This window comes from Phodopus roborovskii, unplaced genomic scaffold, assembly GCF_943737965.1.
Source record: "Phodopus roborovskii unplaced genomic scaffold, PHOROB, whole genome shotgun sequence".
NCBI classification, from domain to species: domain Eukaryota; kingdom Metazoa; phylum Chordata; class Mammalia; order Rodentia; family Cricetidae; genus Phodopus; species Phodopus roborovskii.
The window spans coordinates 27,243,346-27,269,227 of NW_026126416.1; the positions used below are offsets into that span (position 1 = coordinate 27,243,346).

At 41.3% G+C, this 25,882-nt stretch overlaps 1 protein-coding gene across 1 annotated transcript in view; it reads left to right on the forward strand.

Annotated features, from left to right (window-relative positions):
* Atp8b4 (ATPase phospholipid transporting 8B4 (putative)) overlaps positions 1-24,424 on the forward strand; it is a 165,171-nt gene extending 140,747 nt beyond the window's left edge. Inside the window, exons 23-27 of the mRNA XM_051183488.1 lie at positions 7,195-7,278; positions 13,136-13,381; positions 16,682-16,820; positions 20,055-20,185; positions 22,310-24,424. Of these exons, the coding sequence (XP_051039445.1) occupies positions 7,195-7,278; positions 13,136-13,381; positions 16,682-16,820; positions 20,055-20,185; positions 22,310-22,591 (882 nt within the window). The 3' untranslated portion in view covers positions 22,592-24,424. The remainder of the gene's footprint in view (positions 1-7,194; positions 7,279-13,135; positions 13,382-16,681; positions 16,821-20,054; positions 20,186-22,309) is intronic.
* Positions 24,425-25,882: the final 1,458 nt, after the last annotated feature.

A 25,882-nucleotide genomic window follows, 5' to 3' on the forward strand; every position in this document is an offset into this window, starting at 1 on the left:
CTGGCAGGAGCAAGGCTTATAGACATTCTACCGTGTCCATGAATGTTTGCTCACTTACCAGCAATGAGCTGAGGTTTAGTTTAGAACAGGTGCTCTGATGGTCTCTAGGGACATTGCAATGAAATGGAAGGTGGTAATTCCCACTGACAGAGAACCTACTGTCTGGGAATAATTTTATTTGTATAAATGTGAAACGGATGTTAAGTCACTCCATTGTCACATTTCTCTTATTTGTTCAACCAACTGTTTTTGATTACATTTTTTTCATAAACTACATTTTGATATTTTCCCCTCTCCCAACTCCTCTCAGATCCCACCTCCTTATCTGCCCAACTTCACATTCTCTCTGTCTCAAAAAACAAAACAACTCTTCCAGAAAAAAAAATTTAAAACTCAAAAACATAACTCCAAAATGCCCACCCCTGCAAAATAAACCCCAGGATGAAATAAAAGCCCCATAACAAACAAACATGATGTGTTGGCCAACCACTTCTGGGCATGGAGCCTGTCATAGACTGTAGTTGACATACCCAGTGATACTCCATTGGAGAAAACTGATTTTTCCTTTCCCAATATGTATAAATCGCAAATAGTGTCTTGGTTAGGGTTGAGACATTATGTCTACTCCCCTTTTCAGTATTGGGATTTTTGTCTGACTTGAACCTGTGCAAGACTCATGCAAGTTGCTACAGTGTCTTACAGCTCATATGTGTGCCAGTCCAGCTGTGTCTAGAAGACCTCGTTTCTTTGCAGACACTCACTAGCTTTGACTTTTACAATTCTTCTACCTCCTCATCTATGTAGAGCCCTGAGCTTTGACAGTAGGGGTTAGATGAAAACATCTTGTTTAGGACTGAGGGCTGTAAGTCTCTCACTCTGTACATTGTCTACTTGAATATCTCTGTGTTAATTCCCCTCTACTGTAAGAGGAAGCTTCTCTGATGCATGTTGTGTGATGAACTGATCTATGGATATAACACTGTGTCACTATGAATCATTTCATTGTTCTGTTCCTTTAGCAGAATAATAATAGTAGGTTTTATCCTAGGTCTATGACCTATTCAAGCCTGAAGTTCCTGGCCACTTGAGCTGTGTCAGGTATGGGTACCAGATCATGGAATGGGCCATCAATACAATCATTAAAAGTTGGTTGGTTATTCTCTTAATATTTGTGACACTCTCACACCATAACAGTATATTTTGCAGGTGGGTTGTTTTTACAGGTTGATGATTTTGTAGCTAGGTGATATTAATGATTCCTTACTCGCCCTGTGGCATGTAGAGTACCTTCCAGTGCTGTGAATGCTAGTCAGTAGGGGTGAAGCTTTTAGCTGGGCATCAGCCTGGTTTTTTGTTCAATTATATGTAATGTTGTCTTCAGCAATAGGACCTTACCGTCAGGTTGTGAAGGGCAAACAATAGCCTTGACAATAGCCTGTAATATTTGGGGGTGGTTCAATGGTACCCCTTTGAACAATGACTCAATAGGCTGTAACCCTTTCCTGGCACATGGTAACATGAGATATTTTCCCCCTTATATGGTAAGGCCATTTAAATTCCTTTCATATACGTTTTAGGAAACCTGTCTTAGCCACTGTTCATATTGATGTGAAGAGATACCATGACAGTGGCAGCTCTTATAAAGGAGATCATTTAATTGGGGCTTTCTTACAGTTTCAGAGGTTTAGTCTCCTATCACCATGGCTGGTAGCATGGCAGAACACAGGCAGACATAGTGTTGGAGAAGGGACTGAGAATTTTACATTTGGATCTGCAGGAAGAGAAAGCCACTGGGCCTAGCTAGGGCCCTTGAAACTTTAAATACCACCCCAAGTGATACACTTCCTCCAACAAGATCACACCTACTGTCAAGTAGTGACAGTCCCTTTCAAATATATGAACCAAGGGTGCCATTCCTATTCAAACCACCACTAAGCTTCTACAGTAATAGGTTTCCATATGGTTGTTCAAAGGGCCATTAGTGTTAGTTGTCATCCCCATATTCCCTCCTTTCCCTTCTCTCCCATCTCCCCTATTTAAGCCTCCTATTCTAGCTTCCACTTTATCTCTCTAAAACACTATATTACATTTTCCCTTCTTTGGAAGACCCTCTCCTGCCCTTGCTCCCTTAATAGATACCTAACATCTGTGTTTATTCAGATTGTAGTGTACATATAGAAAGTTTAAGTACTAACATCTACATATAAAATTTTAAAAAAGTAAAATAAAAAATAAAGAAAAGAAAGCATGCAATATTTAACGAAGTTATTTTGTGTGTGTGTGTGTGTGTGTGTGTGTGTGTGTCTGTGTGTCTGTGTGTATGTGAGTGTGTCTGTGAGGAGGTCCCTGTGCACCATGGAGCTCAGACGCAGGAAAGAGGACAACAAGTCTGTTCTCTCCCTCCACCACGTTGCTCCTGGAATCACACTCAGGTCATCAGGTTGAGGGGCAAGCATCGTTACCTGCTGAGCCATCTTAATGGCTCCTAAAGTGCATATATTGCCGAAAGCAGAGCCTTTGCTGTGGCAGAGTTTAGAGGTAGGGAGTGTAAACCTTTGTTTTACAAAGGAAGAACTGGATTCCCTCAAGAGCTGGCATCAGTGGTGAGCATGGTCAGGACTGCAACTCTTGCCTTTTTAGTTCTGTCTCTACTCTGCTCAACCAAGCTTCCCCAGGTGAACTGCCTTCCTTCTAGAATCATCTGGAAGCTAGAGTCTATCTTCTGTCAACAAATACCCCAATTGAACTGCCGCTGAGGGGCAATATAAACACAACCTGTCCTAATGAGATTTCTGGCTGGATTTCTAGTCCAGCAGAGTTTGGATAAGATTGGCTCATAGCGCTTTCTGCAGGGCTTGCCTTACCCAGATCCACCGTGGCATGTTGCAGCAGATTTTCCTTGCGGTTTGTGTGTGTGTGTGTGTGTGTGTGTGTGTGTGTGTGTGTGTGTGTGTGTGTGTGTGTGTGTTTAATATCTGCAACTTATTTTAAAAGCACCCAGTTCTTTGGGGACTCTAATAAAGATGACTTGTTCCCTTCAAAAATTGCTAAGGCCCAGTTCAGGAGATTCACATTTGAAAAACCATGTAAATGTTAGCACGGGGCACTTGAGATAATATTAGCTGATGACAATTTATCATTGTCAGGGAGATACAGAGATGTGTATTTTTTAAAAAAATTCATGTAATATGGAAGCAATTATTTTGTCAAGGCTGGAAAAGTTTTGTCAGATAATACAAGAAAATATACAGTGAAACTTTGGAAAGTGATGGGAAAGAGTGAGACAAACCTTGAGGCCAATAACGTCATAGGTTTTGATACCCGAAACCTGTTTCCACAAGGCAGGGGAGTCCCTCTGCCTTTGCCTTCCAGATGTGCCCTGTGGAAACCCTGAGCCAGGCTGATGGTCAGACTTGGACCTTCTACCTGATCCTACTAGTGAGTCACTGATAATTATGCAGAGCAACAACTAAAGAACTAAATCAGAAACCTCCTATTAATTTCACAGTGTGTTTTCTTTAACAGACAAATGTTTTTAAAAGTTGAAAGAAGATATACAGCTTTTCTCTGCAGCACACAGCAAAAATAGGACATTTCCAAAGAGCTGTCTTATGCTGTTGTTCTCTCCCTCCATCCCTCCCTTTCTTTTGCAGTGCTGGTTGCTGGTGTTCAAATCCAGGGCCTCGTTGTGTCCCCAAACCAAACCATTTTATGACAGTTTGTATCTATCACATGCTGAACTTTGTGTTAAACTCTTGGGCTCCTGGGTGAGTAAGTCTCCAGGAGCTGACAGGTTGATGAGATGGGGCTTGGAACCAGCATGTAAGTAATTATAAGTCAATGTTATGAAGCACTGAGATGTTGTGAGTCATGGTACTAACTAGTGGCCTGGAATCCAGCCCTGGAATGAGCCTGTTGAAGAAGGGCTGCTGTGGCTTTTCTGCTTTTGGATGCTCTTGGCTTTCATACTGCTTCAAGCTGGTGCCCATTACCTGGGAATGTGTGTCCTGAGGTGATGGTATAATTTGCTTGAAGGGATGGGAGTGGGTTAGATCAGAAAGGTACCCTAAAAGACCTGCCACCTACACCAAGTTCATTCCTCAGGATCAATCAAAGCTAAGCAAGCTGGAGTCAGAGGACAGGCACTCCAGGTCTGCAGGAAAAGGGAGGCAGAGTGAGTACTGGTTGGGAAGGGTACAGCCATTGAACAGGATGATATAATGAATTTGAGGGACAATTTGGTGATGAGGCCTGTTGGACAGAGGGAGGAATCTCCAATTTCTTCTTCCCAAATGACTCTAGCTTGTGTCAAGTTGACATAAAATTAACCAGCACAGATACACAGAGAATAAAAACCGAGTTCCTCCCTGTTATGTGAAAGTTTTCCTGGGGAGATACAGCACACATGCTCACTCACCCAAGAAATGGAACCCACAATAAATCAAAGTGACAGTTACAGTAATGTCCATCTTGGTGAACCAATGAGTTTTCAGTAGGGTTGCTAACAGGAGTGTGGGTGAGGAGTTACAGGATCAGAGATGACATAAGGACAGCTAAATCACCACAAGGACACATGGTGACTCTCATGTCACCCCTGAGCATCCTGAACAGCCTGCAAACAGCATAAATGGTCTAAGCCTCACTTCTCTGCTCAGCTGGTAAGTTTCCTCTTGCTGCTGTGGCTATTTCCTCCTTTTATAAAGCTGGGGGATAGAATCTTCTAAGTTTATGCATTTTCATGCATGTAACCTTTTGTTTATCCATTTCATGTACCTCTTCCCCCCTCCTGGAGAGAATGTTTCCATTGTGAGGGAACTGCCTCACACACTTCTCTCATCTACCAGCCCTTCCTCCATCCCATTCGTCCTTCAGATCTAGTTGAGGACACTAATGCTCCTCTGGTGCCTTTCTCTCACCACAGGATCTAATGTGCTGAAAATGTCTCCAAGGCCGATAACCAGCATTGCTAGTGTCTGTGTTAGTCAAGTTAAACAGAGCTCCACAGAGTCCTGGTGGTTGTGATTTGGCTTTGGACAAATAACCTTCCATGTCTCCTTTTCTTTAACAAATCTATCCTCATGTCAAAAACAAATGATCCTGCTAGGACACAGCATACTTCAAATGCAGATTGAACATCCAAAGACTAGGATATTTTCTCCTTTACACCAGCAGGACATAGTGAAAGAATCATCTTCCTTGTGTAACTAAGTACAACCCACATTACCATCTCTGGCTCATTCGATTCTAAAGTTCCCTAGCCTCCAAGTGCTGATATTGTAAGGCTCACCACTACGCCTGGCTACTCTACCTTAGCTTTTGATGTCTATTGTCCCCCTTGTTGGAAACTCTGAGTCATTCAGTGGAACGTGTGCTCTTTGCTGGGCATATGGATGATTTTATTTGCCTCAGGTGTGTGTTATCAGATCTTCCTGGATCGCAGGAGTGTGCCTGTGCTAGAAATCTGTTCATCCAGTCCCCTTTCTTCCTTCCATGTCACTTCTCAGTGAGGTCATCTTCAATCACCTTGATACAGTGATAACCCTCTCACATCCCTGTCTGCTTTCCTCCCTGGTAATTATTGTATTTTAATTCACATACTCACTCACTCACTCACTCTCACTTCTTCAAATTTTGACCTCTTATTGTGTCTTTCCTTTGTCTTCACAATGCAAATTTCTTGATGAATTCCTATGTGAGTGGCCATGTTGAAACCTATTTATTGTATATCAATTTCTGGATACATATTGAATTATAAATGAATGAATGTCATGAAGGTGGTAGGACAGTTATTGGTTATGAGCCAGAGATCTGTATTTTAATGTTTACATTTTCCTATAATTTCTCTCTGCCTCTCTATGTCATCAACAAAATGGACAGTAATTCCTGTTCTACTAGTGGGACGCATGCAAAGATTTTCTTTGAGTTTTGGAAACAGGGTCTTTTCTAGGCCAGGTTGTCCTCAAACTCACTATGTAGTTGAGGGTGACCTAGAATTTCCAGTCCCCTTCTTCCACCTCCTGGGTGCTGTGACTGGGAGCTTGTATCTCTGCCTTTGGGTTCTATAGTACTGAAGATCAAACCCAGGGCACCATGCATGTTATGTAAGCACTCCATAGACTGAGATGCACTGCCAACTCCCTATGCAAAACAAAGCTATCTTTGACACTCTACCCTGTGCACATGAGAAAATTATTTATTGTCTTGCTTACATCCAGTGCAATGAGCATGGGACTTGTTCTCCGTTTGCTATAAGCCAATTCCAAGAAAAGGCTTGAATATAGTGTAGGGGTAACAGGCTCATTTCTGTGTTTCTTTGGGAAAATTTTAGTGGATTCTTTGTGTATTGCTTAGATCATGCATTTGAACTTGTGACAAGCCACTGAAAACTTGGAGAGTAGAATAGTAACTACTACATGATGGAAGATGCCATTATGTATATATGCTTCTCATACTGGTTAATGAATAAAGCACTGTTGGCCAATAGGAAAGCAAGATAGGAGGGACTAGGAGACAAGGAGGAAAAAGGAAGTAGTAAGGAGGAGCCAAGATGGAGAGTCGGGAGAAAGCAGTATGCCGGCTGGCTCCCCGGTAAGAGAAATACATAGATCAGCAAAAATGGGTTAAAAATTAAAGCAGAGCTAGCCGATAAGAAACAAGTAACTGGGCCAACAGAATTATATCTAATACAGAGTCTCAGTGTGTTATTTGGGGCTGGTGTGGCGGCAGGACAAGAGCGGGCGGCGGGTGGAAAAACTGTACTCCTTACAACTACAAGGGTCTGGTGTCTCACATATGTCTGGTGTTGTGTGTTGCTTTGGTGTGCTGCACACTTAGTTCATCTCACCTCCACTGATCTCATCTCACCTATCCATCTCACCTTCAGGGATGACATAGAGTTGAGCATGGTGATGCAAGCCTATAGTTCCAGCACATGGAGTCAGAAGCAGGAAGATAGCTTCAAGTTTGAGGCCAGCCTGGGCTACCTAGTGACTAAGGCCCCTCCTTAAAAACAATGAAAAACAAATCAAGCAAAAACCAAAGACCTAGAGAAGCCAACACCCCAAAAATCCAGCAACCCCCAAAAGAGGCAGAACAGGGAGAGATCTCATGTCTTTGCCCCCGACTCTGAGTTACTGACAATGACTGTTTTCACTCTGTGGATGGTTTTCTCATGGATATGTTCCTTTTTTTCAGACTGTTTATGACCAGTGGTTCATCACCCTTTTTAACATTGTTTACACATCACTACCTGTTTTAGCCATGGGGATTTTTGACCAGGTATGTGTTTTTTTTTTTTTTCTTTATTTGTTGCTTACGTTCTCTATTGAGTCTTCTGGCTATTACTAGCTAGCTTTTGAGTAGAAGGCCGATTTACGAAAAAATCTCTAGAAGTGTAGTTTTCATAACAAGCATCCCACGGGTCACAAGTCCTTCCGGGTCTCCTCTCCTGCTTGCTGCTTCTCCAAAAAGGTTTCCATCCAAGTTTGCCTTGTTTGTTCTTAGGTATTTACATATAACAGTATTGTCGGAAGGTTCTGAGAAGTCATGCATGAAGTCTTTTCTTTCATTTAAATCCAGCATGTCTCAAATTTCTGTGATTGTATTTTTTAAAAAAAATATATATATATATAATATTTTGGGACTAGAGAGATGGATCAGCTGCTAAAGGTTGGGCTCACAACCAAAAATATAAAAATATAATATTTTAATTAAATTTTTGAGACTTTCATAAACATATACAATGTATTATGATCACACTCACTGTGAGCATGGTTGACGTACCAAAGGCCATATTCTTAAAAAAATTACTCTCCCTCCCCTAGTAACTATTAATTACCATCATGAGCCCCTCTCTTATCCAGGCTAGAAGAGTGATTGGATTGATGTTGTACAGGTCTTGAACAGAAAACCACAGCCACTGTGAGCTATGTCATGTCCAGAAGCTGTTTGTCCCACCCTACACCCAGCCCTGGCCTCTGGCTCTTAATATATTTCTACCGCCTCTTTTGAGATGTTCCCTGGATATTATTTCTACCCCCTCTTTTGAAACGTTCCCTGAACTTTAGAGTGAGGACATGTGATACAGATATTCCATTTATGGTTGAGCACATTATAGATATTATTCTTTGGGCTTTGAGCAGTTGTGAGTTTCTGTAGTAAACATCATCTACTTCACAAAGAAGCCTCTTATGAGGACTGGGAGTGGCATTAATCCATGGGTGTAGAAAGACATATTTAGAGATCAATTTGATACTGTGTTCATTTATAAAAATAAAAGTAGTAGGCTTACCTGCCACTGGTGAGCATGCCTGCCACTGGTTATTGGGCAGATTGACTGTATCAAACATGAGTTGCTTCCTGAGGCACAGGTCTTATCCAATCAGGAAGCGTTTGGTTATTTTTATAACGAATGTGCCCCTCTTATACACATGGATGTATTGTGACATGTTGTTGGTTATTGTAGTTTGAAAGTTTCACAGCTGGGTAAAATTGTTGATGACTTTTCTCCTTCAATGCCCTGCAAGCACCTTCTGGAAATGTGAAAGCTAGCCTGCAGTGATGTCCATAGATAGGCATGTGTCTCTGTGGAAGGATATAGGATCCTTTGGATATCTGCCCAAGATCACATGGTAGATCTATTTATAGGTTTTTGAGGTACATCTCCACTGATTTCCATGGTGGTTGCACAAGTTTGTACTCCCACCAACAGTGAATGAGGGTTTCTATTCCCCACATCCTCACCAGCATTTGTTAGAGTAGTTTTAATTTGCATTTTCCCGATAGCTAAGGATGTTGAAAACTTTAACTATGTTTATTGTCTGTTTACATTTTTCTATTAAGATTTCTCCTCTCAGATCCATAGCCCATTTTAAAAATTGTACTATTTCTTTTCTTGAAATGTGGGTATATTCTAGACCAGCAGGCCTCAACCTGTGGGTCATGATCTCTTTGAGGTTGGCCAAACACCTCTTCCACAGGGGTCACCCAAGACCATTGAAAAGCACAGATATTTACATTACAATTCATAACAATAGCAAAAATTACAGTTATGCAGTAACAACAAAAATAATTTTATGGTTGGGGGTCAGTACAACATACTGTATTAAAGAGTCACAGCATTAAAGGTCAAGAACCCCCGTTGTAGACACAAACCCTCTGTCCTATGTGTAGCTGGTGAATTTTCTCCCATTCTTTATGTTCCCTTTTTACTTGATTAACAGTGTTCTCTGGTGAACAAAAGCATTTTAATTTAATAAGATCCTACTCACTGATTGTTTATCCTATTTCCCAAGTGACTAGAGATGAATTCAAAAGATCCTTAATTGAGCCTGTATCCTGACATGTACCCCCTACTCTTTCCTGTAGGTGTTTTTGAGTCCTTGATCTAGTTGGAGTTGATTGTTTTGCATAGTGAGATATATGTTCATTCTTCTCCATTTAGCTATCAAATTTCCCAAGTACTATTTGTTAAAGGTGCTATGTTTTTTTCTTGTGTGTACTTTTTGTCATCTTTATAAAAGAAAGCAGGTGGATTTAGGTATGTGAACTTACACCTTGGGTTTCCATTTTATTTCACTTATTAATGTGCTTGGTTTTTGTGCAACACCATGCTATTTTAACATCTTGGCTCTGTAGTTTAAGTTAAAATAAGGACTGGTGATGTTTCTAGCAGTGTCTTTATTGTTCCAGATGTTCCTAGATATCTTGAGTCTTTAGTGCTTCTATGCTAGTTCTAATGTTTTTCAGGAAGAATTGCATTAGAACTTTGATGGGGCTGCTTTGAATCTTTAGTTTGATTTGATAGGATGGCCATTTTCACAATGTTAAGTCTACTGGTTCACAAGTATGGGAGGTCTGTCTTCTGTATCTTCTTCAGTTTCTTTCTTTGGTGTTTTAAAGGTTTTCATTGTACAGGTCTTTCACTTTTTTATGTTACTATATTTGTATTTTTTTTCTTTCTTTCTTTTTCTTTTTCTTTTTCTTTTTTTTTTTTTTTTTTTTTTTTTTGTTTTTTGTTAAATGTTAGAGCACAGATTCTTCACCCCAATCAGGTCATGATGACCCTACAGTCTGTCAGAGTTGACAAGACACTTCTGTGACTCTTAGAGCACGCGCACACACACACACACACACACACACACACACACACACACACACACACACACACCACACATGTGCCAGGGGGTGGGGCCCAGCTTTCCTCCCCTGCTACCTAGGACAAAGGAAACTTTAAACCACAATGTCTGCCATTCAAATAATGTGGTATGGAAATTCCTGCCATTCCTTGAGAGTCTATAGTAGTTTTTTTAAAAAAGCCTCCTTTGTTCAGAAGACTTAATGGCTTCTCTTTTAGCTTCCCATCATGCTAGACATGGTGGCTGAATGAAAATGAGGACATGACCACTCCAAGGTATGGTTGAGAGGAAGGAGTTTATTGTTGATATGAGTGAGAGAACAGCCAAAGGCTTATGAAAGGGTCCAGACTGAACCAGGCTATGATAAGGGGGGCGAGGGGAGTGAGAGAGGAAGAGAAAAGGAGAGAGGGCAAGTGGACCAAGAGAGTGCATGGCCGAATACAGGTTTGTATAGGAATGAGGACCTGTGGGAGGGAAGCAAAGCCTCTGGGCTGGAGAATTTTAAGATCGAGAGCAAGGTGAGAAACTCTGGGAAGAGCCACAGGTACTGAGTAAGCCTTGTCCCGGGTTTCTCTGGGACCTGACAGTGGCTGTATCTCCTAATGCTCTCACTCTTCAAGCCCTGTCCTTTTCCTTTCCCTGCATAGTTAACAAGGTTCTCTCTTCTAACAACCTTATTACGGACGGTTCTTCCCCTCGGGCCCGTTTAGGAGAGGTGCGCACACACAACCCCTCAGTTGTGGAGAGAAAAGAACACAGATTTTTATTTAGTGTTTATGTGTGTGAGACAGGAGAAGGGGGAGAAATCAATGATAAGCATTATAAGATTGGTGCTTCATGGTCTGCAACTTACTTCCTGGCAAGAAAGGAAGTCTGGCTGCCTGTGGGGAGGCAGAATCTCTAGCCAGTAGAGTTTCCATGGCACAATTAAAGTGTATTACTTAAAAAAAAATTTTTTAAGTATTTTTGAGACCAGATTTTCTCCAGTCTGTTATTAGACCTGTTTACTAGACTTCGTTTTCTGGCCCAGAGCTATCTATTGCACAACACACTTCTTCACACTGTGAGGTCACCCTTTCTCCCATTCTGTCTACTTTGTAACTGGTTCTGAGTCTCCTGTCCATATGTACAAAGGGCATCTGCACAAAGTACCAAACTTCAAAAGGCCTTAGATGTAAAGGATGAAGCACAGGCTCTTCCAAGTGCTGGTGTTTACAAGTATTTCTTTTCTTGGTGCTTTGTAGCTGCCCACAGTGTGGAATCAAATAGTAAAAATAAAGCAGTTCTGGGAAAAAAACAACAAAAACCCAAAAACAGTTATTGTGCAATTTGAAAAAAGCAAAGCAAAACAGAACGAAACACAATAAGCCTCCTTATTGCTGTCTGTTCCTCTCCTTTCTTGGTTTGTCGGTATTGGCCCTTAAACTGATGGCAGAGTCATGCATGCTGGCTGCAGAAGGCCACAGGGATCATGTCTGGTGTCACTCATTTCGTGAAAGGAAGCAAGCTCTGGGGGTTCTGGTCACTGACTGAGCAGCTGATAAGTGGTGGAATTAAGCTCACCACAAGCTTACTGGAGCTTGGGCTGCTGCATTCTACTATCATTGTTATTTATTATCACCATTGTTGTATCAATGTTTTGTGTTAGCACAGGTTATTAACTACTTAATTCTTGGCAAGGACTCTGCAGAAACATCTCTTAGTCATGCCAGTGGTTTTCTGTGTGGGAGGTATTACCGTTTGCATTTCTGCCGATGAAGAAACCAAGACTTGGGTTAAGTAACAAGACTATACACTGCCAAAACCTATTACCAGTCCGTCAGCTGTTCCCTGTGTGGTTTCAAAACCTGTGACTATAACTATACCAGTCACCACACTCATATCCAACAGCTCCTCCAGGGAGGACTTCTTAAAGAGAATATGTCAGGATTCATGGAGCAGTGTGGGCCATTCTACAAAGGTGAAGGGGAATTAGACTTCCCCTAGAATTTACCATACATGGCTGGTCCTTCTCCACCTATGCTCTTTAGTTTTTTGTTTGTTTTTTCTTTTGTTTTTCAAGAGAGAGTTTCTTTGTGTAGCCGTGGCTGTCCTGGAACTAGCTCTATGCACCAAGATGGTCTCTAGTTTATAGAGATCTACCTACCTCTGCCTCCTGAGTTCTGGGATTAAGGGAATGCAACCTCATCACCTGGCTGGGCTTCTGGTTTTGTTCAGTCTTCTGTGACGACCATCCTTTGGTCTAGGGCCTTGGTTTTGATTCTCACAGTATGGTTGTTGGCATCACTTTTCAGCTAGCCAGAAATGCAGAATCTGTTTCATAGATTCCTGTGTCCATTAAGTTTTAGAGATACCAGTTATGTTTTTTCTAGACCTTGGTGGATGATAAATATGGAGCTTCCTATCCTGTCTGGTTCTGTTGTCCTGAGCCCTTGGCATTTTCTACTGAATTCTCACCAGGTAAAGCACATAGATCCTAAATGTTTAGTCTCAGCCCCTTCCTGCTTTAAATAGCACATAGGATTCCCCATTTTCTCATTGTTCCTGCTCACTTCATCCACAAATTGCCAATTCTGACTCGGCAGCTTCATGCAAATTATGTTAGCAAGTTCCTTCTGATCCATGACTATGCTGGAATTCTGGAGCTTGAATCCTTCCAAGATGGCAGCAGCCACAGCAGTCTGTGGAGGATATAGCAAACAAGTGTGTACTTGAGTTCAAGTATCTGCATTCAAGCTCAGTCAAGTCCTGACTCTGCTAGTTAAGATCAATGTGGCCTCTCCTTTGTTTCTCCTATGGATGGAAACTTCTTCATAGCAAAATAGGGGTCATTTGTAATCTGGTTGTTAGGTTCTTCGGGGAATAAAAACAAGATAGTGTCTTGTTCTAGCCCAGTGAATAGTAGGTAACAGGGCATACTTACAATGACCTTGTCTATTTCTGGGGATAGGGCATCATGGACTTCTTGCCTCTTCTCTGAAATTATACTCTGTTTACAGGATGTGAGTGACCAGAACAGTATGGACTGTCCTCAGCTCTATGAACCTGGACAACTGAATCTACTTTTTAACAAGCGTAGATTTTTCATCTGTGTGGCACATGGAATCTACACTTCATTAGCCCTTTTCTTCATTCCCTATGGGTCCTTTTACAACGTGGCCGGAGAAGATGGGCAACAAATTGCTGACTATCAGTCCTTTGCGGTTACCATGGCCACATCTTTGGTCATTGTGGTCAGTGTACAGGTAATCCTTTTCCTTAAAGTGCCTCTGCCTTGGTGTGATCAGTTTACTTGTGTGTAGGCATATGCATTTGTGTGCAGTTGCCATCGCCTTTGTCCATGCACAAGCAGGCCAGAGCCTGATATCAGATGTTGTCCCCAGTAATTTCTCTACCTTATTTCTGGGGACAGGGCATCTCACCAAACCTGGAGCTCATCATTTCAGCTAGAGTGGCTATCGGCTGAGCCCCTGTGACCTGCTATCTCTGCCCACACAGCACTGGGGATGCAGGCATGTGTTGCCATGTCTGGGATTTCACATAAGTGTTAGGGATAAACTCAGATCCTCTTGAATACACAAAAAGTGCTTCATACACTGGGCCAGTGCCCCAGCCCCAGGATTTTCTTTTTAATTGCACATTTTGAAATGAAATGAATAACCTTTAATAAATAATATGATGTGGTAAATTTTGCATTAGGAGTTTATAACCTTTGTGTTTGTAGAAAGATAGCAATCACTTACTTAGGTTGGATATTGTGTATAAAGATAAATGATTAAGGGTTTGGAGGTGTAGCTCAGCGGTAAAGTGATTGTCTAGTGAGTTCAAGGCTATGGCTTCAAGGCCCAGACAGAAAAACTAGCATAATGGAGTGACACATAGCTATTTTCTCAGGACTAAGAGGCTGTAGCGGGAAGATTGCTCAAGGCCAGACTACAGTGTGAGTCCCTGTCTCAAAGTAAAAAGTTATACCACTATTCCCTGCTTGTGTTTGGAGAAGAAGCATTTCCAAGGATAACAAAAGTCTCCTATAACTTCAGATTTAATAAGCCCTAGGTTCTAAAGTGAGAACTAGAACTTATTTGGTAAGAAGCTCAGTGCTCTATTCAAATGTCATATTAAGGAGACACACTGACAGGGAGTTCTTGGTGTTCTGAGTTGTGATCCAGTTTGTTTTCTGGTGCAGTTGAAGTAGATTTCACACAAAATTCTGGTCCATTAATACCTGCAGCACAAGACTGATGTGATGAGTAATACAATCTCTGTGTTATTTTGTTTTGTTTTGTTTGTTATTGATTGAACTGTTAAGAATCAGATGATCTCTTTGTCACAAGTTACAGTCATATGTGACCATTTCTTGAGTATTGAGTAAATGAGGGAGATGATAAAAGGGAATTTCCTCTCTACCGATCCTATCATAAAAAGAGTTTGTCATTAGAATAGAATAATTAAAACTAACTTGATTTTCCAGATTATATCTACAGTCTTCAGACACATTTATGGCCAGTTTTCAAAAGGCCTGAGACACATTCCCCATGCTGAGCCTAGGACAACAACAGATTCAGCCATGGTCTGTGGTCTCTCATGGCATTCATAAGTCTTCAAAAGCAAGGCGCTGCAGGGGAGTCACACACAGAACTATGGCCATAAGTGCACGTAGAGTAGTCTTGGATAGAACATAAAAGTACAGAGAACAATTAAAATTGACCCACAATTGCACACCGGCGTGAACATGGCAAAAATATTAGAAATCAATTTTGTGTGATTTTTATAATTTTGCCTCATGGGTATGAATCTTGATTCAGGATTATTCTCTGAAATATCTTTTACATGGCTATAATGCTTGAGCATATGAACATATCAACCAGGACACCATTAGATTGCTGCTACTATTTCCACTCTGAAAAACAGTAGCACAGTGGCAAACTTTCACATGCTAAATTCTCAATACTTCTTGATTGCCTTAAAGTATACTCTTTATTGGCATTTCATTTGTTTTTGTTTGTTTGTTTGGTTGGTTTTTGTTTGTTTGTTTGAGACAGGGTCTCACTGTCTGGCCTGCAACTCACAATATAGACCAGTCAGTTGATAAACAGCTAGGTTGATTCCATTTCCAGCCTGACTTGTTATATTGCAGCATGCAGGATCCAAACATTGTGTAAGGCCATTTTCTCACCTAGCAATCAACAATAGTACTTTCTGACACTATGTAACCTGGCCAGCAGGGAGGAAGTTTTTCAGTCAGTAAGAAATTGATTTCTGTATGTCCCACAACCAAAGCATTTGGTGTTTTCAGCAATGGGGTCTTACTTTCTGGTAATAGTGGGCAAATAAGAGCAATGATGATAGCATGTGTTGTTTGGTGGGGGGGAATGGGCTCAAAACAACAATAGGGAATATTCCATGCATTGAATTGAGATTTTTGTTGATAATTCAGGTATTTTTGGAATACTGTACCTCCATTCAAATTCCTTTTTATTTTATTTTAAGTTTTTACCCCCTCCTCCTTTATACTATCTGTGTTCCCATCTCCCTTTAATCTCTATTAACACCCTAAGTAAAACATACAAATCTAAAAATGGAAAGCTAGGGTTCACATATGAAAAAGATCAATGTTTGTCTTTCTGGATCTAGATTCTCACAAAGTATATTTCCCAGTTATGTCTATTTTCCTACAAACTTTATAATTTCATTTTTCTTTACAATGTATTAAATTCTGTCTTGTATATGTACCACATTTTCATTATCCATTAGTCAGTTGATTGGCATCTAGGCTATTTCCATGTCCTGGCTATTGTGAATACAGTAGCAATGATCATAGGTGTACAGGCATTCCTGTGGTAGGCTATAGAGTCCTTTGGATGTCTGCCCAGGAGGAGTACAGCTGGATCAAATAGCTTGATTTAAGTTTTCCTTGATTTCCTACTAACACTAAACGAGGGTTCCCCTCTTTACAAAACCTCACAAACATTTGTTGAGACCTGCTTTCTTGACCTTAGCCATTTAAAATGGGGTGAGGTGGAACCTCTAAGTAGTTTTAATTATCATCAAACATTTCACACTCATGTTTAGATGTTTCTTCATCCACCGCTAATGAAACAAATTTGGGACTATTTGTTTTCTGCTTTTTAAACTTTTTTCTTATTGAAATAGATTTTTTTTCTCATATAATATATCCTGATTATGGTTTCCCTTCCTTCTTCTCCTCCCAGTTTCTCTCCACCATCTGGGATCCCAACCCTCTGGCTCCACCCCTTTTCTGTTTCTCCTTAGAATACAAACAGGCTTCTAAGAGATGATAGAAATATTTTGACAGTAATTTAGAAGATCATTCTATTGTCTCATTTCTCATAAAAAATAAAACCCTTCACATTCCACTTCCTGAGGCTGTTTTGACCTTGGCAGGTACAGTTGCCCATGTAGCTAAGTTCTAGCCACTGACCTAACACACCAGTCTCCTGTGTGTGCAGAAGTGGCTCAGAGTATTTCTGGGGGCAGGCTTCTGTTTACAGTGACTCCTCTTTCACATTTGACTATATTTGCAGATAGCCTTGGATACCAGTTACTGGACTGTAGTTAATCATGTCTTTATCTGGGGCAGTGTTGCTACCTATTTCTCCATTTTGCTGACCATGCACAGTAAAGGCATCTTTGGAATCTTCCCACACCAGTTTCCCTTTGTTGGTAAGTTGCCCTACCTTTCGTGAGGTCCTTTGTGATACTGAAAGTTCTTTGTCTTATTTATTTATTTGTTTATTTATTTCCGAATGTGTTCTGTAGCCAACAATATTTTTTTCCATATTTGAAAGGGGTTCTAAGAGACTACAAAAATACAACTTAAACTTTCTAATAGCCCAGATGCAATTGACTGTGCCTTAGGAAAAAAGGGCATACCATGTACATTGGGACAACTGTACAGCCTGTGAGAAGTTTGTTTGTTATGTAGAGAAATGAGGAAGAAATACTCATTCTTCTGCTTATACCAGGTTACCACCAGCATGTCTATCAGAGTTCCCCTGTAGACATTATCTGCATTTAGATAAAAGGGAAATGTTGCACACATTACAGCCCTCTGTAGATTTCCGACCATCCTTCCTGAAGTGGCCAGAAGAGATGACTGGATAGTCAAGCTTCAAACACTGGCTTCATCACTTAAAGAATTGTGTGATGGGGCTGGAGAGATGGCTCAGCTGTTAAAGGCCAGGCTTACAACCAAAAATATAAGAATTGTGTGATGTTGAACACATTTTTCTTTCCTTTCCATGATTAAAGATTTATTTATGAACTGGGTTATTGATTGTTCCCATTTCCAAAACAAAAAATTGAAGATCAAATGAGTTATTACATATAAAGTATGAGGATGTATTCTGGGTAAACAAATAAACTCTGATAATAGTGTTTGTCTTAGTTAGGGTTTCTATTGCTGTGATAAAACACCATGACCAAAAACAACTGTGGAGGGGGTAGTAAAGAGTTTTTCATCTTACATGTTCTGTTCACAGTCCATCATGAAGAGAGGTCAGGGAAGGAGCTCAACACAGGAGCCTGGACACAGGAGGATCTGATGCAGGGGTCATGGAGGGACACATTTTATTGACTTGCCTTCCATGGCTTGCTCAATCTGATTTCTCTCTCTCTCCTTCCTTCCTTTCTTCCTTCTTCCTTTATTTCTCTCCCTCTCTCCCTCCCTCCCCCCTCCCTCACTCCTTACCTCCCTCCCTCCTGGAACTCTCTTTGTAGACCAAGATGGCCTCAAATTCACAGAGATCCACCTGCCTCTGTCTCTCAAGTACTGGGATTAAAGATGTGCGCAACAATGTCTGGCTCAATCCGATTTTTATGGCACCCAGGATAGCTAGCTCAGGGGTGGTACCAGTCACAATGGACTGGGCTCTCCCACATCAACCATTAATTAAGAACATGTCCAGACTTGCTTACAGGCCAATCTTTTGAAGGCAGTTTGTCAACTTGGAGTCCCTCTTTCCAAATGACTCCAGTTGGTGCCAAGTTGACATAACACCAGCCAGAACAATTTTATTATTCAAGAAATTGTGACTTAATGATTATGTTTGGAGGCATTGTGAAAGAATTTGAGTGTCTGGTGAGGTATCAAGGAACCTCTAAAATCCCTTAAAGTCTTAAGGTTGCATTATCCAATAAAGAGGACACATCCAGTGTTCCTGTGTTAAGGGTCACACTTGAGTACAACTCTGGAGAGATCACTTCCTCTTACATAAGAACTACTAATACACTTTCCAAGAAGTTTGGGATTCTCTAATGCAGTCGAGTAAGCAAGGAACAGAGAGTTTTGGAGTTTACCTCAGTAAACTAGAAAGGAATCATGCACAGAGACAAATCTTGTGAGCTCAAGAAGGCAGTACAATGTTTGGAATCCATTCTCTGATTATCCCAGCCTAGAAAATAGTTCTCACCAGACTGATCTTGTGAGATTAAGTGTCATAGGATCAGTTCTGAAGTGGGTGGGCCTCCTCACTGATTCTGGGGTTCCCTTTCCATTCAGTTGTGTGTGGACACTGTTCTTCAATTTGGTCCCTTCTTACATGTACAGTAACCTCTTCAGATCCTAACAGTCTTGCTCAATATATCACGCTCAGTCTTTGTTTACTAAAAGATTCCAGTCATGTTGGTTAGCCATGAAAACAAGCCAGTTAGGAAAGGAAGACTCCAGAACTGTTCTTAAGTTTCACTTTATTTACTTTTGTGTTACCAGATCAGAACGTGTACTGCATCCTAAAGACCACTCTAACATGCAAAATGGGACTGCTTCCCTTGGAGAATGTAGTTTGTGTATGACTAATCCCTTTTAGTTAAGCACTTGCCATTCCATGAATTAATTACTGAGATCCAATGAAAGTTTACAAAAGTTAGATCAACATTGGGGTTTTCTAAAAAAAAAAAAAAAAAGAAAGATTTTCTTTAGTAACTAGCAGCAAAGGGGCAAGGGGGTGTGGCTTTAAAGGGGAGCTTGCTTTTTACAGCATTGCCTGTGGGTAATGAGCATCAAGAAGCTCCAAAGGACATATATTGATTAGATTAAGTTTGTTTTTGCTCTTGGCTGACAACAATTGTAGTTAGCTGCTCTCTGGTAGACAGATTTACTCTCCGAAGCCAGAAAAAGCAGACATACCAATCAGTAGCCAAGCTCTCATACCCAAAGCCCATTTGAATGGTGGTCACATGGGCACACTGGGGTGAAGACCCAGCTGATTGACAGTATCATGGTAAATCCTTGGGAAATGAGCTGGGACAGGGATGGTATCTTCCCATGGAGTTGGCCTGCCTACCCTTTGCTGCTTAGATTAGACAAACAATAAATATATGAAGAATGAGTATAAAGTCTGGAAGTTGGCTTCAGGGTTGGCAATGAATTTCTCTGGCCTGCCATCTCTCATGTTGGGTAGCTGCATCAGTGGTCATGGGGAACTCTTTTCATCAATTCCAGGAGCCTGCAGGATCTCCTTAGATCTTTAGCTCATAGCCAAGAGAGAGTCAAAGAAATAGCAAGTTCCTTTTGAGGCAGTTTTTCTGGGCAGTTGCCTAGAATTTCAAAGGTTAGCCTTGTACTTCATACAGTATATCCCTATGACATAGACAGTCAGTGAGGCTATTGCTTGGGAACGGGACTGAATTCAAATAATTAATCAGAAGTTCTACTTGATCATGGATTATGAGGTTGAGGGAAGGAATTGAGCCAAGCTGGATGGAGCCTGGGAGACAGGATGCATGATCAGGATAGCAGTTCCCTAGGGTTTTATAATAGCATTCAAGATTTTTCTTTAAATTTATATTATCATCCATTTAATTCCTAACCATTACCTATAATTTTAAATTAGTTTATGCAATTATAAAGATTTTATAACAATTCAGTGTTTTGTATGTTTGTTTTTTTGATGGTAGGAAATGCATGGCACTCTCTGAGCCAGAAGTTCGTCTGGCTTGTTGTTCTCTTGATAGCAGTGGCTTCAGTCATGCCGGTGGTGGCATTCAGATTTCTGAAGATGTATTTATACCCAAGCCTAAGTGATCAGGTATGTTGCTGTACTGTGAGTACTTGACAGCTGGTTGGTGGCTCTCATGAATGGTGTCCTTCTCTGTTTGAGCAGATGCACAGGGAATGACCCACGAAGTCCCTATAGGTCCACACAATAGATGGTACTCTTAACTCCACACACTAGAGTACTAGTCCTGAATGCCAGCAAGGAGAAGTGTATTAGGCTAAATGTGGGTATAGGGTGATGAGTTATAAGTATCTTTACCCATGACTCTGGAAAAAGAAGTTCACTGGGATAATTTTAGAGTCAAGCTACAGGGAAAGCTTAGGGTACCATACAGGGAATCTGAATGAGTCACGTTGAGGGGTCTTGTAGTTTGGGTGGAAATAGAATATTGGATTTGGAAATAAGTGAGAGATGTTATCTGTTGAGCAGATTTTTAAAAGGAACAGCAGGGTGATGAGTGGACTGGGAATACAAAGCTGCGAGAAGAACAAAAAGAATGTGCTATAGAAAGTAGCCTGAACCAGGGATTAGAATAGATCTCAGTGGCTCATGGGTAAAAGAGCACAAATAAAGCAATGCTGGGTTAGGATGTGACTCAGGAAAGAGATAAGGGAAGAAGGGGGAGACATGTTGGTATCATCCCACGAGGAAAGATAACATGTCTCTGGAGGGAGTGGGGCCAGATCAGTGATGCCGAGGGCTCCAAGGTGGCCTTTTCTTACTATAATGTCCCTTAAATTCTGGGGGCAAAGTATGAAATGATTGACAGTCTTTTGTGTCTGTCCTTTTATGTTGGTTCTGAACTGAATCCAACCCAGAAAATGATGGGCAGCCTAAGATGCTCATTTTTCTTGTGGTAAAGATGGTTTGCTTACTGTCTCTTTAGATAGACCTGAAAGTTAAAATCGAATACTCGTGCAAAAACCTCTGGTCATTTTCTCTACTCACCTATACAGGGAGAGGGAAGAAAAGTTGGAAACCCACCCATATGATGTTTTGTTCTTAATTTTTTTTGGAAACTTCATATGAGCACTGCATCTAGATCATTCTTCCCCTCCCCTCCTCCAATTCCTTCTGTGCTCCTCCCTCCAGAATTTATAATTTCTTCTTCTGTTTTTGTGCTGAGTTTGTTTGCTGTTGCCTGTCCATACATGTGTAGATACTGTGCATACATGTCTAGGGATGACCACTTGAGACTGGACAATCCATACTGGAGCTTGTCCCTGGAGAAAAACGAATTCTTACTTTCCCAGTAGCCACTGACCATCTGTAGCTTTTCATCTGGGATATGACTGTGAAATTTGCAGATAAGTGTAGTTCTTGTCCTTCATCAAAGTAGCTTATCTGCAGCAGGTGGAGACTACTGCAAAGAGCCACACTTGTCAAACTGCAGAGACTAAGTTTCTATGGGGCGCCCAGCTCCAAATGAAACAACATCTGCAACACAGCTCCACACCTAAGGCTCAGGAAACATTGCCAAAATAGGACAGAATGAGCCAGAGGTGAAGACGGAGTTTCTTTCCAGCCAAGTCCTGCAGCCATTTAGCCCCAAATAAACACAGAGACTTGTAATAATTATAAACTGTTCGGCTAATGGCTTGGACTTCTTATTGGCTATCTCTCTCTTAGTTATTAACCCATTTCTATTAAACTATGTATTACCATGAGGCTGTGGCTTACCAATAATGCTCTAGCATATTATTCCTTCGGTGGCTACGTGGTGTCTCTCTGGTGTCTCTCTTTGTGTTCTTCTTCCCATCTTCTTAGTCTGGGAGCTCCACCTATACTTCCTGCCTGGCCACTGAACGATTAGCATTTATTCACCAACCAATAAGAGAAACATATATTCACAGCATACAGAAGCAAACACCTACCGGAAATTCACCATAAGGCCAACAGAATGGAGACAGTAATGAAATTCATTGGAATATTTCTTGTTTATATGAGAATTTCTTGATAGGAATAAAGAAACTGATTAGTGCCTAGTGTGAACTTTGGAGTGGAGAATATTGAATTTTATACTTGAAGTTTCCTTTTGCAGAGAAGGTAAATGGTTTCTTGTAGCAGATACTCAGCTAAGTTTACTCAGTGGCTGGATTTTGGAGTCTAATATTTGGGTTCATTATCTCACTGTGGTTCTCCTACCCCCACCAGGTCCGCCGGTGGCAGAAGGCTCAGAGAAAGGAAAGGCCCATACGAAGCCGAAGGCCTCAGACCCGCAGGTCAAGCTCCAGAAGATCCGGGTACGCATTTGCTCATCAAGAGGGCTACGGAGAGCTCATCACATCTGGAAAAAATATGCGAGCTAAAAGTCCAGCCCCAACATCAGGGCTGGAAAAGATGCTTTATAATAACACGAGCTGGATTGAAAATTTATGTAAGAAAACCACAGATGTGGTGAGCAGCTTTAGTCATGATAAGACAGTGAAACTGTGAGTCAAGATAGACTTGAACCACAAGGCTTTCTTTTCCCCTCATCTGGGGATGAGCTTCAGCTGCTCAGGGGCCAAGAGCAGGGCAGATTGCCTTGCTTAACTTAAATATGTGGCCTCCAGCTGCCAATGTCTGTTACATACTGGTATGTTCTGCAGGAAACTGGGCCAGATGAGCATTATCCAGTTTGTGATTCTGTGGACCAAGTCCTTCCTCATGGGACAAGCACAGATTTTTATTAGCTTAAACACCAGTTGATCTGAACTTTGAATCTTATTTATGGAAAAATGCTTGTAATTAGCATCTACACTGGATGGATCCTGGGTATGTCAAGACATACCCTTGGTGTGTCTGAACCAGAAAACATGTATCTACAGATACACCATGTATGTGAAGAGCTAGATGCCTTTCCCAAATGCAATTGCAGAATTTAAAGTATGCAGTATGATGCTCTCAGCTTGAGAGTCAGTCTCTCCCTAGTTGTGACCTCTACTTGCCAGTCCATCCCAGACAACAACTGTGACATGCCTGAAGAATACAGAAAAAAAAAATCCTGTGGGATCCCCTGTTCTACAAACCAGTCCAGGGACAAAAGAGATGTAATATCTTTGCAGAGGAGCTGCTAATGTGATCATGTTTATTTAGAAAGTGTTCAGTCTATTCTATATGCTGGCAAGCACCAGAGTAGCTCTGCAGGAAGTCTCCTAATGTTTCAGTGACTTGTGTGACAGCATCAGTAGCAATCTGCTGCACATTACACAGACCGTGGACAGAACCATCCAGAGTGGTGGGGCACCACACTTTTTGTGTGTGATACTGTTCCAAACAGTCCAGCGACGACAAAGGCTGCTGGCAGACCCCATTTTAAAAATGTAAGAATTGAAAGGAAGTGAGTTCATAGGCAATCCCTACTGTTACTGTTTACTCAGGTTTAGGTCATAGAGACTCAATTCCTTTTAGTGCTCAACTGTTGTGTTTATGACACAAACATCTAATGAAGCTGATTTTTAAAATAGACATTACAGCCCAATTTGGGGATCGCTGGGTGAACCACAATTTTATTTTCTTTAAAAGGCTTTATGTTCACACTGCTGCTCTAGCACCTCTTACCTCTGTGATGGGCAGGTGATGTGGCCCTCCTGAGACTCAGTGTCCTCCTCTACAAGATGAGGATGCACTACCTACCTCATGTGGCAGTTGGCCATCAAGCACAAGTTCTCAAACCATCAGAAACACAATTCTCACATGAATGTACAGAGTTGGCTTCAGCTAGCTCATCATCAAAACAGCAGAGCAAAAGGAAGAGACTGCAGGACCTGGGCTGTCAGTCATGAGTGGGATGACCTCAAGGGAATGAGGTTGCTAAGTATGATGGGAAGCAAGTAAAACTATAGCCCGGCAAGTAGATTTTTCTGCAGGGAAGTAAAATAAAGCATCAGGTCTTACCAGTTTTCCAAAGTCAGCCTTTGGTTTTCTAGGTTCCTTCCCTCTGGTCCCTACTTAATTGCCCACCAAACAAAACTGCTTTCTACAAAGAGCTTGCTAATACTTATGTGGCCTTGATAGATGATGGGCTAGGATGATATTAATAGGTCAGTGTCCCATGGCCAATTAGTCTTTGTTTCTAAACGTAATGTTTTCTGAATGGTACTTAATGAAACAATCTGTATGCAGGAGCCTAAACAAATGGCAAATGATATTTCTTTTTCTTATACATATCTACCTTACAAAAAGTAAGATTTTTCATGTCTAAATATCAGCTTAGTGTGCTTGTTTATGTTTTATAGCAATTTTGAAAACTTTGGAAACTTTCAGTAAACATTTTGCCACTCTTGGTGTTTGGTGTTTTGTTTCTTCATTATTGGGAACTCCTTGGAATTTTTTTTTCATTGTTCTATCTCTCTCCTTTGTGATCATCTCTCCCTTTCCCTCCCTTCCATCCTCCTGCCCCCTCTCTCTCATTCTCCCCCATCTCTTCTTCTCACTCCTCACCCTCCCTCCCTCCTTTAAATGCTTGGGGGAAAATGTACATCCTTTTTAGCATTAGAGTAAAGAATTAGATGAACCAATTGGATTCATGTATAATACTAGAAATGGCCAATTTTAGAAAGTTCAGTTTAAATTTTAAAAGGCCATTTATTATCAAAATACAAAAGGCAATTTTTGCTGGAGAGGATGTGGAGAAAGGGGGAACACTCCTCCACTGCTGGTGGGAGTGCAAACTGGTACAGCCACTTTGGAAATTAGTATGGCGGTTCCTCTGGAAAATGGGAATCAGTCTACCTCAAGATCCAGCAGTTCCACTCTTAGTCATATACCCAAAAGATGCACATTCATGCAAAAAGGACACCTGTTCAACTATGTTCATAGCAGCACTGTTTGTAATAGCCAGAACCTGGAAGCATCCTAAATGCCCCTCAACTGAAGAATGGATGGAGAAAATGTGGTACATTTACACAATGGAATACTACTCAGTGGAAAAAAAAATTAAATCTTGAAATTTGCAGGCAAATGGATGGAACTAGAAGAAACCATCCTGAGTGAGTAACCCAGTCACAAAAAGACAAACACAGTATGTACTCACTCATATATGGATTTTAGACATAGAGCAAAGGATCACCAGCCTACAATCCACACTGCCCCAAAAGCTAGGAAGCAAGGAGGACATGGTCCCCTGGAGAAGGGAAAAAGACTAGATTTCTCAAGCAAATCTGGAGCATGGGGTGAGGGGAGAGGGAGTTAGGAGGAAGAGCAGTGGAGAGGTGGGCATGAGGGAGCAGGAAGACTGAGTCAGGGAAAGAATAGAGGAGAGCAAGAGAAGGCATACCATGATAGAGGGAGCCATTATAGGTTTTAAGAGAAATCTGGCACTAGGGAAATGTTCAGAGCTCTATAAGGATGACCCCCAACTAAGAATCTAAGAATATTGGAGAGGGTACCTTTAATTCCCTTCCCCTATAATGAGATTGATGACTTCCTTATATGCCATCCCAGAGCCTTCCTCTAGTAGCTGATGGAAGCAGAAGCAGACACCCACAGCTAAACACTGAGTGGAACTCCTGGAATCCTGTTGCAGAAATGGAGGAGTAATGAGCAAAGGGGTCAAGACCAGGCTGGAGAAACCCATAGAAACAGCTGATGAGAACAAGGGGGAGCTCATGCACTCCAGTCTGACAGCTGGGAAACCAGCATAGGACTGACCCACACTCCATGAATGTGGGTGTCAGGAGAACTAGGCATTTCTATGGGGCCTCTGGTAGTGCATCAGTATTTATCCCTAGTATACGAATGGAC